The sequence below is a fragment of the Somniosus microcephalus genome, chromosome 1, assembly GCF_052327205.1.
Source record: "Somniosus microcephalus isolate GS21.2 chromosome 1, FLI_Smic_1.0, whole genome shotgun sequence".
In the NCBI taxonomy this organism is placed as follows: Eukaryota; Metazoa; Chordata; class Chondrichthyes; order Squaliformes; family Somniosidae; genus Somniosus; species Somniosus microcephalus.
The window spans coordinates 247,318,871-247,336,421 of NC_140987.1; the positions used below are offsets into that span (position 1 = coordinate 247,318,871).

Below are 17,551 nucleotides of genomic sequence, written 5' to 3' on the forward strand. Positions count from 1 at the left end.
CAGATGGTGGTATGTAGCATTTGTTGAAGCCTTCGCTCATCCTGACCACCCGTGTGAGCTCGTTACACTTCTGCTTGCACTGTGTGGGGGTCCTGGGGACCACAGTGCTGCCCATGACATGGTGTGCCACCTCCTTCCACATAGTCCGGCAGACTTGTGGCGAGAGTCTCCTGCCAGTTGGCGGGTACAGGACCGCCCGCCTTCTCTCCACCGCTAAAACGAATGCCTCCAAAGTTTCATTGGAAAACCTCCGGGCTCTCTCCCTGGGGTGGCGATCTGCCATCAGGATTTGTAAATAAGTGCTCCTTCTGCTGTCCTTCTTCTTATGGTTGGTGAGGCAGCTGCGCATCCAACAATGCTGAGAATGAGGTGCTGCAGCATCAATGAACATCCCCTTTAAGCACTGAAAAAAGCCTGTGGCAATCATTACTTGCGTTTAGACTGCCCCCGATACTGGTCCATCTTTCAGTGTAACGCCAATGAGCTTCAGTGTTTAGATGAGAATCATGACTGCAATCATTTTAATGAGGACGAATTTTGTGTGCAGCCGAGACAATTTTCAACTGGCGCTACTTTGCCATCTTTAGTCAAAACACTGCCCATTTCTTGGCTATAATGAATTTCTAACCCATAGTATTTTCTATTTACTGAGGTAACAATTACGTGTTTGTAGCATGTAACGTTCCCATTATGTCAATTTTAAAATGAGGAGAATTGTATATCAATCCTCCCATTGCTAAATGGGTAATTGCACTGTATGTGGTGCTAAATCTTATAGGCAATAAAATATCTCAATACAATGCCCAATCTATCCCAAGATAGTTGATTTTTCAATGGCTTGGAGTGGAGGCAGGGGCTATCAGGGTTCCTGGTCACTGTCCAGGGGCTATCAGGGTTCCTGGTCACTGTCCAGGGGCTATCAGGGTTCCTGGTCACTGTCCAGGGGCTATCAGGGTTCCTGGTCACTGTCCAGGGGCTATCAGGGTTCCTGGTCACTGTCCAGGGGCTATCAGGGTTCCTGGTCACTGTCCAGGGGCTATCAGGGTTCCTGGTCACTGTCCAGGGGCTATCAGGGTTCCTGGTCACTGTCCAGGGGCTATCAGGGTTCCTGGTCACTGTCCAGGGGCTATCAGGGTTCCTGGTCACTGTCCAGGGGCTATCAGGGTTCCTGGTCACTGTCCAGGGGCTATCAGGGTTCCTGGTCACTGTCCAGGGGCTATCAGGGTTCCTGGTCACTGTCCAGGGGCTATCAGGGCTCCTGGTCACTGTTCAGGACCTATCAGGGTTACTGGTCCTGGTCACTGTCCAGTGACCCCTGCTAGAAAGTGCATGTGGCCAGGCATTCAGTGAGGACAGCATTAGGCTTGGGTGTTCTACTCCCCACACCCACCACCCAAAAAGGTTGAATTACCAGCTGAATCTCACCATCTAGGATCACACATGATGAATGGACACTTGGACAAGGAAATAGAAGGATGCCGGTGCCCTGGAACTGCATGGGTTACCATCCTCAAGAGAAGGAGAGAGAAAATAGGAGAGAACTTTGTTTTAAAAAGATATGATGAAATGTCTGAGTTATCAGGAGGGATTGAAATTCATCACAGTCTAAGCATAGAAAATAGATTTGATGAGAATCGCCAACTTCATGTCAGAGTTCACCTTCTGCAATATCAAAGAGATGTGGCTGGGCTCTCAGTCTTGTATAGTCTACTGACAGAGCTAACCCGTCTCACCACCATCGGATCGTAACAAAGCACTGCACCCCTACCAAATCTAGTTCAGAATGGTGATGTACAATCAGGCAATTAACAGGAGGAAGAGGCTCCATGAACATCCCAATCCTCAACCATGGTGGAACGCAACAGAGAAGTGCAATAAACAAGGTTGAGGCGTTTCCAGGCATCGTCAGCCAAAGGTGCCAAGTGGACGATCCGACTCGGCCTCGTGCCAAGGTTCCCGCCAGCATAGATGCCAGTATCCAGCCAATTCAATTCACTCCATGTGACATTAATAGTACACTGATCACAGTGACTGTTATGGGCCCTGATAATATTCCAGCTATAACGCTAAAGGCCTGTATACCACAATTAACTGGTCTTCTAGCCAAGCTGTTCAAATGTAACTGTGATGATGACATTCACCCAACAGTGTGGAAAATTGCGCAGGTAAATCCTCTTCACGGAAAACAGGACAAATCTAACACAGCCAATTACCACATCAGACCAAAAAGTGTCATCGATAGTCCTGTCAAGTGACAGCTACTCCCAATAACGTGCTTGCTGACACTCAGTTCAGGTTCCACCAGAAGGTCTTGGTTCTTGACCTCGTGATGATCTTGATCCAGACATCGACACATGGGCTGAATGCCCTAGGAGAGGTGAGAATTACTGCTTTTGACATCAATGCAGCATTCAACTGAGTATGGCATCAAGGAGCCTGAGCAAATCTGGGGTCAATGGGAAACGCTCCAGTAGCAGAAGTCATACCTGATACAAAAGAAGATGGCTGTGATTGTCGGAGGCCAATCATTGGAGTCCCAGAACATCGCTGCCAGAGTTCCTCAGGGCAATGTCCTCGGCCCAACCACCTTCAGCTGATTCATCAATGATCTTCCCTATGTTATAAGGTCAGGACTGGGGTTATTTGCTGATGATTCTATACTGCTCAGTTCCATTCACAACTCTTCTGATAATGAAGCCGCCCATTCTAGCCTACAGCATGACCTGGACAACATCCACACTTGGGCAGACAAGTGGCAGATAACATTCATATGTTTTAGGCAATGACCATCTCCAACAAGAGAAGACTGAACCAATGCCCCCTGACCTTCAACAGCAACATTTCTGAGTCCCCAATCATCAACATCCTGGAGGTCGCCCTTGACCAGAAGCTTAACTGGACCAGCTATACAAACACTGAGGCTACAACAGCAGGGCAGAAGCTGGATGCTCTCCAATGGGAAGCTCACCTCCTGACCCCTCAAAGCCTCTCCAAGGTTCAATTCAGGGAGTTAATGGAATATTCACCACTCAACTGGATTGGTGCAGCTTTAACAACACTCAAGAAGCTCGACACCATCCAGGACAAAGGAGTTCCCTTGATTGGCAGCCTGTAACTAATGTCCACTCCCTCCACTACCATGTACTGCAGTGTGTGATTACAATATCAGTAAAGCATTTTTGTATTATGTCCACTTAAACTGTGAAAAAAATTCCTGCAGTACAATTATAGATTTTGCCCTTCCAAACTTGGGTTGTGTGAGGAGAGAACATTAAGAGCTGTGTAACACTCACACGAACCACAGGTAGTTACAGGCCAGTCACTGGTAGGAGCAACCTGAGGTGATAGAGTACCACACTGCACAACATTAAAAAGGATCAAGTGAAATTTTAAATAGGTCTAATTTCAACAATGTCTGGAATTTATAAACTGCAACACAAGCTTTTTTTTGGAAGCAATTTTCATAAATTATCGATAAGTGACACGGACAGGATAGGATACTCATGTATAACTTACAAAAAAGCCTGGTTAAAATCTGGAAAAAAATGTTGTTACTAAGAGGACAGAATGAGTCTTCATGGCTGATTTGCCTCGAAGACTCGATAGGTAATACCATAATATAAGTGGCTTTTATTAGTGGAGAACCATTAGAAATAAAAAAAAACAACTGCAGATCCTCTTTCCGTTGACCATCACAGAATTTACTGCAATTCAAAATTAATGAATACACATTCATGACTCCTCATTTAAGTTAACTGTCTTCTTGCAATGTGTCTTGTAAGATTTTATCAGTGATTTTTCAACTTTCCCTAGAAAATAATGCAGTCAAACTCCCTTGTATTTCTCCACATTATTGCTATCCTGAGAGCTTTAAAACAAGTGGACCATGGTTGGATAGCTGAGCAAAGGCTGCATGGCCCTGATTTTAAACTAGCTTATGGGGGCTCAAAACAACAGTTACTTCAGCTGTGAGCAAACAGTAACCTTAAAAGAATGGATTTCAAAACCATCAAAATGCCTCTTTCACAGTATTCTCCTCCGAGCCGGGCCATAAAGTTGAAAGAATTTTAAATCCATTTAGTCACACAAGGTGACAGCCATACTCCAGGAATTAGTCACCATATTTATTTGTGGGTCCATAAAAGACTCCACAGCACTCAGGTTTTTTTTTGAAATGCCATTTTGTGTTACTTTAAGTTTTGATGATCTTTAGCTGTGAACAGATGCAGCCCAACAAGAATGTTGTTTCTCTGGAATACCTTCAAAAAGGGCAGGTTATAGATTTTTCATGAGGTGCACAGAAACAAAGCCATAGCTCCACATTAGAGGTATATAAGCAGCTTTGAGGTATGGCAAGTTTGATTTGTTGAATTTCCAGTTAAAAACCCTCAAGCTAAAGTGTACCATAAATCCAAGGAGAACGCCCACAATTCAAAACAGAAGTAACTGCAGGCTTTAAACTACATGTTGAGTATAGATGTCACAGCCTTTCTTGTGTTGTGCAGCTATAATCATCTTCGAGGCCATCAGTCCATTACACCAGACAGGATGTGATTTCTCTGATATTATTAAACCTGGCGCTGTATCCTGATCAGTGTCTGAGCATGATCCTTAACATCTATTTGATAATTAATCTCCTTGTCAAGATAAGGCGGTCCCAAGATAGAGCAAGCAGTTGTGATATGATCTGTACAATGGTTCATACACAGAGGATTGTGGCATTTACACCATACTCCAGAACTGTTGGTAAAGGGGAGTCAGGGACTTGGGTCTCAGACTTACAGAGAGGCCAATTATGACTCAAGTTGATCCCAATGAGAATTTGCAACCAAACTGCAAAGGTCAGCTAATATTGCCGTGTTCTTTTTTTTTAAACAGATAGCAAGAACTAGAAATACAAATCACTAATAATTCACCAGAGTTCATTTGTGTATTTTCCAGGAATCTTCCTTCAGGACCCGTCAGTCAAGTTATAAAAATGACTACAAAGGAAGTGCAACTACTTTGTTTAAAGCTAGTGACTCTGTGTTTCCCTAAATTTATAGTTTGGTGCTAAAACACAAATCCCTGAAAAAGATATTCCTCACACACTGCCGGAATGGATACGGATAAGCATGTGATGTGAGTACTTGCAGCTCTCACCTTTGGTCTCTGTCCTTAAATAGACAGGAGGAGTGAAGGTCAGCACTACATATATCTATATATATATAAATAAATGTGCTCAACAATATCATTCCTCACTGGACAAATTCATACATGAAAAATGAGCCATATGGGGGATTTTCTTTCCACAGGTAAACCTCTACCTGTATATTGAAAATGCAGTCATGGGGCGCTGTATGAAACCTAAGGATTGTATAAACCTACATGGACAACACAAAGGAAACAGATGGATAAATCTACCAAATCACAGAGCACCACCACAATTGTATGATGTGAAAAGATTTTCCTGCACACAATTAAAAAAAAATTATACATTGCCCTTGTAATATTAATAAAGTGAGAATCAAACTGAGTTGTTTAGTCTAGCTACTGGATGAAGGACAGCACTGGCTCAGATTGCGTATCCTGGGATTTCATTAGGAGCTGGCAACAGAAGTATTTCTCACCTACTTTCACATAAATAGCTGGTTACTCAGGGGTCAGTTTCATAAAGTATGTCCCAGATTTCAGGAAAATGCACCATTTCACATGGCATTTCAGCTTGTTTCTCCTCTTACTTTCTCAAAATTCTGATCTTAAGATCGAATGGAATCCATCTGTCTCAGAATCATTGCGCTACTCCAGTGATGTAACTACTTTCATTTTTATGTTTAATTTCATCATTGTTCTATAAAAGAAAGACTTGGCATTTATATAGCACCCGATTATGTCCCTCAGATTTATGATCAGGTGAATGAATTACTTTGAAATATAGTGACTGTTGTTAGGTAGACAAACCATAAAAACCTCCATTCTTATTTCAAGTTCAACATTAACTTTGTTTATTCGCTATGTTAAAATAAAACTAGTTTAAGAAAACACAAAATCAAAACTTGGAGATCTGCAAACAGTGGCAACAGGCATTAACAAAGAAAATAATTTGTTCGCAGTGTGTTGAGCTAGAAACTATCAAGCCACATTCTTCAATTGTTCATCAACCACCCCTACTCTTCTGGCACCTTCACCTCCTTCTATCTTGTTCCACCCCTCTTGTCTCTTCTTTAAAATTCTTATTGTCTGCAGAACCCCTGAGCACCATACCAAGTTTCTACAGCACCCCTCCAAGCACCATACCAAGTTTCTACAGCACCCCTCCAAGCACCATACCAAGTTTCTACAGCACCCCTCCAAGCCCCATACCAAGTTTCTACAGCACCCCTCCAAGCACCATACCAAGTTTCTACAGCACCCCTCCAAGCACCATACCAAGTTTCTACAGCACCCCTCCAAGCACCATACCAAGTTTCTACAGCACCCCTCCAAGCACCATACCAAGTTTCTACAGCACCCCTCCAAGCCCCATAAAAAGTTTCTACCCAAGATATTCTCCCTCCTTTCCTCTCTCAGACTCTGCACAAAGCAAGTCCTCATCCTCAGTGATTTCAACCTCAATCTGAACTACTCTTGCCCTTTCTGCTCTGAATTCACTGCCCTGCTAAACCTCTCCATCCACATAAACTCTCCTGCCAATATATGCAGCCACCCCCCTCAACCATGCCATTCCTCGTGGCCTCTCTACTCTCATGTTTCGATCACTGGCAAGGTGATGTCTGACCACGTCCTTGTACCTCTCATCACCCACATTCGCCTACCTCCTTCCAACATCTCTTCCTTCTGCACCTGCCACTAAAATAAAAACTTTCCATCCCAAGTCACTTACAACTGTACTTTCAGACTGTCGAGCGCTTGGGCCTCTGTTTGCCAAGATAATCTTGCAGCTGTCAATTTGCTCAGCCACTCCTTCACCTCCACCTCTGATGTCCTTGACCCGAGCAAAATCTTTACCGTTTCCCATCATGGTTGTTCTCCTTGGTTTGGTTCCCATCTTTGCTTCCTCAAGTCCAAGAGGCACAGAATGGAATGTATCTGGCGCACAACTCGTTTAGCCATCCATCACCAGATCTGGCTGGGTCTCATCAAGTGCCATCAGGCCTCATTCTCTGCTGCCAAAACCACACACTACTTTTCAACTGCCTCTGCTGCTTCTCCCCTTTCCCTTACCCACCCACTCAAACCTCCCTTCTGCCCTAGCCCTGAATCCACAACTCTCTGACTAAGCACTGAAACAATGGCTATTATGCAGATTATTGTATTGAGGCTATTTTTTTAAACGGGCGTTCTCGCTGAGGCAGCAGGGTGACCTGTTCCCACCCCTCTGCCATTGCTCCTCTTGAACCATTTCCTCAGGCATGCACAAGAATGGTCTGATCTCTTTTCCATGTTATGGGGAGGTAGCTGGATGCCGTTTAGCATTGCCCTGTGGTGGCACAGCTGAAATTGGTAACTTCCAGTTGGCGGTCATACGCAAACAACTGTATCCTACACTCCCTTGCAGAACACAAAATATGATTAGAATGTGGGACAGTCTTGATGGACCAGAGAGTCTTTTGCTGTCTGTCATTGTTCCTATGTTCAGAATGTCTACTGTTCTTCTGATAGACGTGAGTATAAAACGAGAGCCATGAGTAGCAGAGATATATAGAAACATAGAAGATAGGAGCAGGAGTAGGCCATTTGGCCCCTCGAGCCTGCTCCACCATTTAATGAGATCATGGCTGATCATCCAAATTCAGTACCCTGTCCCTGCTTTCTCCCCATATCCCGTGATCCCCTTAGCTTTAAGAAATATATCTAATTCCTTCTTGAATATATTTAATGAATTGGCCTCCACTGCCTTCTGTGGTAGAGAATTCCACAGGTTCACCACTCTCTGGGTGAAGAAATTCCTCCTCATTTCAGTCCTAAATGGTTTACCCCTTATCCTTAGACTCTGATCCCTGGTTCTGGATTCCCCCGCCATCGGGAACATCCTTCCTGCATCTAGTCTGTCTAGTCCTGTTAGAATTTTATAAGTTTCAATGAGATCCCCTCTCATTCTTCTAAACTCCAGCGACTATAAGCCCAATCGACCCAATCTCTCCTCATAAGTCATTCCTGCCATCCCAGGTATCAGTCTGGTGAATCTTCGTTGCACTCCCTCCATGGCAAGAACATCCCTCCTCAGATAAGGTGACCAAAACTGCACACAATACTCAAGGTGTGGTCTCACCAAGGCCCTGTACAACTGCAGCAAGACATCCTTGCTCCTGTACTCGAATCCTCTTGCTATGAAGGCCAACATACCATTTGCCTTCTTAACTGCCTGCTGCACCTGCATGCTTACCTTCAGCGACTGGTGCACCAGGACACCCAGGTCTCCTTGCACTTCCCCTTCTCCCAATCTATTGCCGTTCAGATAATAATCTGCCTTCCTGTTTTTGCCACCAAAGTGGATAATCTCGCATTTATCCACATTATACTGCATCTGCCATGCATCTGCCCAATCACCCAACCTGTCCAAATCATCCTGGAGTTTCTCTGCATCCTCCTCACAGCACACACGCCCACCCAGCTTTGTGTCATCTGCAAACTTGGAGATATTACATTTAGTTCCCTCGTCTAGGTCATTAATATATATTGTGAATAGCTGGGGTCCTAGCACCGGTCCCTGCGGTACCCCACTAGTCACTGCCTGCCACTCGGAAAAAGACCCGTTTATTCCAACTCTTTGCTTCCTGTCTGCCAACCAGTTCTCTATCCAAGGCAGTACCTTGCCCCCTGCTGCACTTCTGCAATGATCACTACCACAACAGATTGCTGAATGCATTTCTGCAAAGAGACTCACACACAGTACTTTGCTCTGGTTTCGTACACAATCTGTAGTCGTTTAATTACAGTAACTAATCTGCACTGCTAAAACAGAATTTTACAACTTTTATTTTGTAGCAACATTATAAAGCATACATGTTTACTGTATATTGTAAACATACTATACTTAAGGGCAGCAACATATTCTATCTACTTTGGTAAATAGCTACTGAATTGAGAACACTCGCATTTGCCAGTTCACAAACAACTGCTTCATGTGCAGTGCAAACTAAGATTATGTGTACTACCAAATTACATTCACAACTAATAGTGCACAAACTGTTTCCTCACTGATCAAGTAATCAACTTTCAACTTCAGTGTACTATGTGCCAACTATGCTTTGAAGTGGAAGAAAAGTCTAGGTGCAGTTCATTTTATTCAAAGTATATAATTTCTGCAGAAAAACGAAAAACTATTTGTTGACATTTCAAATGTTTACCTCTATCGGGTCTCACTAGAGTAGGTCTGCGCTTTGCTGCCAGGCCAGGAGAGCATCTCCGTCCAGCTCTACTGAACGTAATGGGAATCATGGCTTTGGGCTGGCCTGGGGCCTGGTCTCAGGCCATCAAATCCCAGAGACCATGTTATTTACCTGCAGGGTACTCTGCACTCAGCAGAGCTGCTTTGGGACACAGTGTGGCCCCAGAAGGAGATTGGCCAGATTCCGTGTAAGCTGTTTAAAAAACATAAAATATTTTTCTGGAAAATCTTTTTCAACGAGGAGTATTTAAGTAATCTGAATTTAAAAAACTTGCCCTGGAAGTTTCCGCTCCTTTGATAGTTAATCATGAACATTAAGTTCCCTCCCTCACTTCAATTGTACCTTTGTCTTTCCAGGAAAAAAAACAATATTCAGGGGAACATATTTTTTTTTAGATAACTGAACTCATGTCAGATCCCTGTTGAAAGTACCGTTACTCTATAATAACTATTTGTCCTTGAAATTACTTGTGAAATTAAATCCTCCAAGAATAATATTATTTACTGCTTTTAGTCATTTAGTCACAAAATTTACAATAGATCAAAGAATATGAACACCTTGGGACTGGAGGGTGTGCATGGCTGAAATGTCGTACAGCCAAATCTTTGAGACTTTACAATTTTCCAGTGATTGAATAGGATTCAGTTTTAGTGCGGGCTGTATCAGTATTTCATTTTACAATATATATTCTACAATATATTGCATGATTAAATGGTAATATTGATTTGGAGAAGTGCAGTAAGTATACAGTACCATGCTCTATTAATGCAATACCATACAACTTGGTGGACCAGTCATCTTGTAACAGTGTGATACATAACTTCAATGTGCTACTGCAATACTGATGTAACCATTTAATGCATACCTGACTTTAAACATACCTGAATTGTCTGTTTATTGACTTGAAGCTTCTGGTTAACCAAAGTCAATTGGGATGTTAATTTCTGATTGTTCTGCTTCAGTTCATTGACAGCATTTAAGGCTACTTTTTTTCCATTCTGGGTAACAACAATCTGTTGCTGCAGTGATATTAGACGCTGCTGTAAGGCAATGATGGAAAGACTTTGCTTTGGTAGTGCAAGCGTTCTGGTCTTCTGTTTCCTCACTATAGTTTAAAACACAAAGAGAACAGTGAATGTTGTTGTTAATATGAAACACTGTCCCCACCCTCACCCCCCATTTTTGCAAGAAATGGCATTTCTTAATTGAAAACTACTAGATAGATTACCAATTACTATGTAACGTGACTGTACAAAATGCAACTAGTTAATAGCAGACTCAAGATAAATCTTACGTAGGCTTAAAGACATAAAAATTTGAAAATTAAATAAATCATCTGCAGTCGATTAACACATTTAAATAAAACAACATTTAGTTTATTCCAATAAAAGTAAAATTGAACAGGCTGAACAGGAAAAATATTGTTCCTACAAAGCTTAATTATGGACAACTTAGAAACCATTGGACACACAATAGCACTCAGGATCTCAAATTAAGGGATAAGTTTAGTCTAAGAGTTGGGTTTTAAGGAGGAGAAGGATGAGGATGAGATGGAGAGGCAGAGGGGTTTAAGGGGGGGAATTCCAGAGTGGGACCTAGGTGGCTGAAGGTACGAAGGGGGCCGGGGGGGGAGGGAGGGGCTACACATGAAGCTGAAGTCAGAGGAATGGAGACATTTCTAAGTTTGGAATTGTAGGCTTGGAGAAGGTTACAGAGATAGGGGGGGCGATGTTGTGCAGGGATTTAAATACAAGGATGAGAATTTTAAAAGTGAGGTGTTGAGGGATCAGGAACTGTGAAGTGTGATGGACAAGCATTACTTGCTGCAGATAGGATACAGATATCAGAGGTTTGGACAAGCTGAAGTTTATGGAGGATAGGAGAGCCTTGGGATGAAAGAGGGCAATGTTACATAGGTGTAAATAGGCTGTCTTGTGATAGAGAGGATAAAGATGTGGGAAGCTCAGCTCAGGTCAGGTTCAAACAGGACACCACAGATGCAAACAGTCTGGTTCAGCCCGAAACATTGGCCAGGGAGGGAGATGGAATTGGTGACAAGGATACAGAGTTTATGATGGGCACTAAAGAAGATGGCTTCAGTCTTCCCAGTGTTTAGCTGGAAAAAGTTATAGTTCATCAAAGACTGGATGTCAGAGAAGAAAACTGACAGCACAGGGGCAATGGAGAGGTCAAGAGAAGTGGTGGAGCTGAGTGCTGAAGCCGACCCCATGACTATAGATGATGTTGTGAATGGGCAGAGTGTAGATAAGTGGAGACATCTTAAGGCGATGGTACTGGGGCAATGTTCCTCATAATATTTTTTGGGTGCGCGGTCACTTTAAGGGGCTGCGCGGCAATTCACAATTTTGCGCATGCACAAAATTCAACATTGAAAACGCTGGTCCCGGGCTGCACGGGACCGGCAGAGGGCTGCGCATCCACAAAGCTTAGAGGGAACATTGTACAGGGGTATGAAGAGAAGCCATTAGCAGAGATATTCTAGCTACAACTGAACCGGTAATAGTGGAACCATGGAAGGGCAGTACCACTGAGCTGGACAACAGAGGCGATGCATTGGAAGAGGATTGTGTGCTCGACTGTATCGATGGCTAGAGAGCTTAAAGAGGACAGAATTCATATGAAGGATAGATTCTTTTTTTATATTAGACCCTATTTTCTGAACCTATTATATGTTACCTGGACTATGGGTTAAATAAGCCATGCAGTTGAAAAACCACAAGGTCTGGCAAGGACTGGGAAAGGCGAGAACATCTCCAGCAAAATGCAAATTCACTCAGTAGGCAAATAAAAGCAATAATGCTCAGTTATTTCAAGCAGATTCCTTGCAAATGTCTCAAGGCCATTTGTTTGAAATTGAAATGACTTACCCTTGTAGGGTTCCTCTTGACCCTTTAAAGAGGGCATTTTCCTGTCAACTGCTAAAATTGTAGGATACAATCTATTAAACAGTAAAACTGCCGTTACAACAAATGTGCCCAAGAGTGCTCGATAACTATGGTGTATTTCTGTCGCTTTCTGTCTATGCAATGCGAGAAAACCCTTCAGATGTCCACGATGGAGCTGGTATTCCCTTTCATATGTGGAAGGAGGCAGTGTTGGATCTAGTTCTAGGAAATGTAGTGGGGCAAAGAGGATTAGGGTTAGAGTAGTGGACCATCTAGGAAAGAGAGATCATGACATAATTAGGTTTGATATAAAAACTGAAAAGGAGAGTAAACAGTCAAAAATAAACTGACTTGATTGGTTAAAAAAAAGCTAATTGCAATAGCCTAAAAAGGGAACCAGCCTAGACAAATTAGAAAGAACAATTGACAGCTAAGAGAGTGGAAAAACAATCAAAAACATTTAAACAGGAGGTTAGGGTACAAACTAGAATATTCCCAGAAGAAGTAAACGGAGTGTAGCAAAATCTATAATTCTTTAAATGTGTAGAGAATTTAAAATTAAAATGACACTTAGGAGACATGTAACAAAATTAGGGCAAAAAACACAGAAGAAAAATAAGTATAGAAAATACAGAGGGGCAGCAAAAATGATGAGATGCCTGAGAGAACATGAAGACTGGCTGGGAACATAAAAGGATATAGGAAATAATTTTAAAACCACATAAAATGTCAAAGAATAGTTAAAGAAAGGGCAGAACTGAGTAGACTTGAAAAAGAAAATCTTATGAAGAATTAGGGCAGATCTTAAATGAGCACTTTATCGCACTTTTCGCAGAGCAGTGTAGTGGTGGGATTGGAAGGGCACATGAGGAGGAAGCGGCTCAATTAGACAAGATAACTATACATAAGAAGTAGGACTGAAAAAGCTGCTGGAAAACAATGTGGAAAATACAGATGTGATACATCCTAGAATGCTGAGGGAAGTCAGGGAAGATACAGCAAAAGCTCTGCCCATAATCTTTCCAATACCCTTGGCTTTGGATGTTTTTTTAGATGACTGGAGGTTTGCTAATGTGACATCTCTGTTCAGAAAGGAAGAAAATGATAAGCCAAGTGACGAAAGACCAATCAGCTTAACATTGGATGTGGACAAGCTTCTGGAGGTCATAATACAGGATAATATGAATATTCACTTAGAAAGTAATTAAGATCAGCCAGGAGTTTGATTAGGGAATTAGGAACAAACTACATCCACTGGTTGGTGAGTCAGTAACTAGAAGCTGTGAATTTATTATCGCCAAACGAATGAAAAGTGAGTTCAGAATTTTTTTAAACAGAGACCCACACCATTTTTACTGGTGCACTGTGCTGCGCCTTATCTGGCTTGAGAACAGGCCAATTCTTTGCTTTCTTAAGAACGTAAACCATGGAATAAGATACCGCAATGCCCATCAAACTAGCTTCTTACACAGACAATCTAAGTGAACTGTTAACAAAAATAGTAAGCAATTTGTTTATCAATTCATGGGTCTGCAATAGTCTCTCCGGTTATATTGGCACTTTTGCTACCAACCTCCCATTGGGAAATGCACAAGCTACTGAGGGAATAAATTAACCCTTTCTCACCAAATCATCAAGAAGAAGCCAGAAAATAGTCATGAACTAACAATTACTATTAACCTCAGAATCATGATTAGCAGCACTTAAACTTAAACCTTGAGCATACAAATAATTAGTAGAGTTAATTAACAAATGAATAAGAGGTTACAAAGGCAAATCAGTTATGTCAAAATAATTACTTCTAATTATAAATTTAAAGTTGAGATTAGTGTCTGACATTGCGGAGATTAATTTAGAATTACATTTCTAAAATAACCGACAAGTTAACAGCATTAGACAGTCAGTCTACTGAATAGATTAAAGTCTGTCTTCTTGTAGTTACCAATGTTTTTATTATCTCATGAACTGGCATAGATTAACTGGTTGCCTCGCTTGCATCTGGGATGATGGGGTTAGTCTTCTGAGACATCAGAGTGATACACCTCCGTCTGTAGATGCACTATCCAGTCCTGGATCCCCTGCTCCTGGGTTCACTTTCTGTGCCGGTAGCAGTATCTGGACTTGCTGGCTTAAATCTCACTTCTCCCTTAATCTTGGGGAAATTGTAGATCTAAGTGGCATACATAGCCGCCTGTATCTGTCTCACATAGCAATACAATCTTAACTTCTGTAACCCCCCTCCCCTCTTTCTTAGAGTCACCCTTCTACACAGACTAGATACAGAACTCCTACTACCAAACTACAACAAACACTACTACAAAGAACTAATAAGAGTAAGAACTGAACTGAACTTGAGTATCAAAAAACACTGTCTTAAATATCCTTGATATCAAAGAAACTGCCTCAATTTTATTGACCAATCCGAGTTAAACATGTGGGACAGTTCACCTCTTTTGGCGTCAATCACCTCACACAGCCATGTTGGTCCGCTTGATGACCTCCAAGTTAATGAAGCATCAGTTCCGAGGCATGCCAGGAGGTACTTTTACTCCGTAGCTTCCTAGGTTCTTGCAAACTAGGGATCTCTCACAAGTCCAGATAAGACATGACATTTATAACCCACTAGTGAGCTATCTCTGGGTCTGTACCTTGATGCTTATGTTCTCCATCACTGGTAAGGAATGTTTTGTTTATACAAGCCTTCATGGTTTTAATTAGCATCCACCTTTTGATTTCCAATGTTCAGTGTGATTACTGATTCCATTTTGGGGACACATCTGAGGCAATTCTTAGGGTACATCACCTACAGACCCCTTGTTGCGTGTACCAGGTACTATGATCTTGCATGTGCCGCCATATGTATTTATCATTTCAGAAGGTGGACTGAAGAGCACTGTAGCAAGATGAGGCCAATTGTGCACCAACAAATTTGTTTATTTTACATGAAATATATGAATAAACAGAATATAGTTTTCACAAGGATATTCAATTAATTCCCTACTGCTTCTCATATCATAAGAGAATAAATTAAATGACCCTGGCCCTGTTGCAGGTTTAACACCGTCACGGGTTTGCAGTTGCTAAACTAACTGGCATTAACCATTTCACCTTTAGGCTGTATGCTTTCATATCTCCGTCTAAATCTCTCTGTTACTTTCTTAGGCTGATGAGAAAGTGTTTTAGGCTCAAACTGTCCTAGATGGAGAGAGCGAGAGAGCAGGGGAGAGAGAGAGAGAGAGAGAGAGACTCTGACTTCCGATGTTTCCCTCCCTCAGCTGTGTATTGAGGATTGGCTTGCTCAGTTGCAAAGTTGCCAGCTTGAATGAGAAAGCCCCCTGCCTGGGTGTGGAAACTCTCATCATCTGTTTAGCTAAGTGCCCTTCTGGGCACATTGAATGAAAGCCATTGTTGCATTAAGAGGGTGAACTGCCATGGAATGTGCTCAACGACTCCCTATTGTCTGAAAACTAATGTGATATGTGAGAATACATAATTTTTCTGGCTGTTTCATCAGGTATTCCACCTAATGGTCCTGAACAGCATGCTAGATTGCTTTGTGTATCCCTGGTAGTTAACCCTTTGTAAACAGAACCTGACCATGTATCAGTGCCATAATATAAACTAAAATCGCTCCTAAGGCAAATAGGTAAAATTTCCAACACGTTACATTCTTGAAGGAGCTAAATAACCACGAATGACGTTTCTAAAAACACAAATCTCTGTAAAATTCCATGCAAATTTTGCCTCACCCAATATAATCTAGTTCAGATCCAGATCAGTCCAAAATTCCAATTTATATCATTTTTTAACTCCAATCGGCTACATTCCATGATCTCAGCAGACTAGGAACTCATAGATTCTTTAATCATTCATGCCCATCTTTATAACCTACTACTCACTTCATAAAAACATATTCATTGTGGTCTTTTTGAAAGAAGTTTTCTTGCTACAGGAAACTTTGGTTTATCCGGAGGTTAACTGTCCGGAATGCTCGATCCACTGGCAAAAATCAGGAGCCGTTTCGTTAGGTTTTTTTTCTTTTCATTGCTTTTTTTTCCACCAGTCAGGCTCTGCAAGGTCTAGCTGAAGCCGTTGCTTAGCTACATAGACGCTTGCAAGGTACGGCCGACTGTTTAGAAGCTGAGGGTTTATTGCTAGATACGGAGCTAAAAGCTCCGTATGTTTTAACATTAGCGCTGGTTTGTCCAGCAGTTTTGATGGGACGGCAATGGCTCGGTCCCGTCGGTGCCGGATATCGCAAAGTTTCCTGTATTATGGACTTGTTTTCCACATATCTTGGGAGGAGAGGAGCACACTTTGTAATCTTGTTTGCGATGTGTTAATTTTGGATTTATGCCATCTCCTTAAATTATTGCCTAAAGTATTGTCTGAATTCCACGTCATCAGAAGATAATCCTATTTTTCTATGATTCAAAGAATGATATAACAGAGTAGGAGGCCAACTGACCTAGCTTGCCTGTGCCAACTCTCAGAAACAACTATCCATTTAGTACCAGTCTCCTGCCCTTTCATTTTTTTTTATTTTTCAAGTATCGATTCAGTTACTTTTTAAAGCTTTTATTATGCATTCTGCTTCCACCACTGTTCCTAACTTGTTTTACTTCAATTATAAATATTATTAAATCAAAGTTAAAGCTACCACTTTTTCCAATCATTCTACCTTTCAAATGCTAACTTTGGAACAGAGGCTGACCCTTTGTTTCTGCATAACACTAAAGGCTAAAGAAGAGGTCAGATCTCCCAGAATATCTTTATAAAAGCACATCACTGAACGTTCTATTCCACAGAGATGCAAAACCAATATTGCTGCTGTTTGTATCCTAATAGAGCTTGTCTCTAATACATCATTGAACAGGCACTCAAGGAATAATATAGCAAAGTCCTGTTCTTGATGTTGACACTGTAAGCTAATCTCTTCTACCTCTGAATGGCAGGCTTTTTTGAATTTATAATGATGACAGTGAATTGCTGGCAGCCACAAGATTATAGTTTCCTACTTCCATAAATAACAATTAGCAAAGCACTACATTTGAAAACCTTACATTCCAGAATTTTCCTTGTTCAACTGACCATCACAGCAATTACAAACTCAGTTAATACTGTAAAACTAGCTATTAGTGCAAAAAATAAGTGTTTGTAACTGTTGCGATTCACTAAGTGACAATTCTGTACTTCATTGCGGGTGCCCCCTTAACAATTTTCTTTTTTGGGTGCAATATTTAAAGTTCTCTCATCTTCCTTTATAGCCCATCC

General features: G+C 41.7%; 1 protein-coding gene across 1 annotated transcript in view; it reads right to left on the reverse strand.

Annotated features, from left to right (window-relative positions):
• The window catches only part of cntln (centlein, centrosomal protein), a 477,268-nt gene that overhangs the window by 182,587 nt on the left and 277,130 nt on the right, over nt 1-17,551 (reverse strand). Inside the window, exon 19 of the mRNA XM_085991655.1 lies at nt 10,253-10,476. Within this exon, the coding sequence (XP_085847781.1) occupies nt 10,253-10,476 (224 nt within the window). The remainder of the gene's footprint in view (nt 1-10,252; nt 10,477-17,551) is intronic.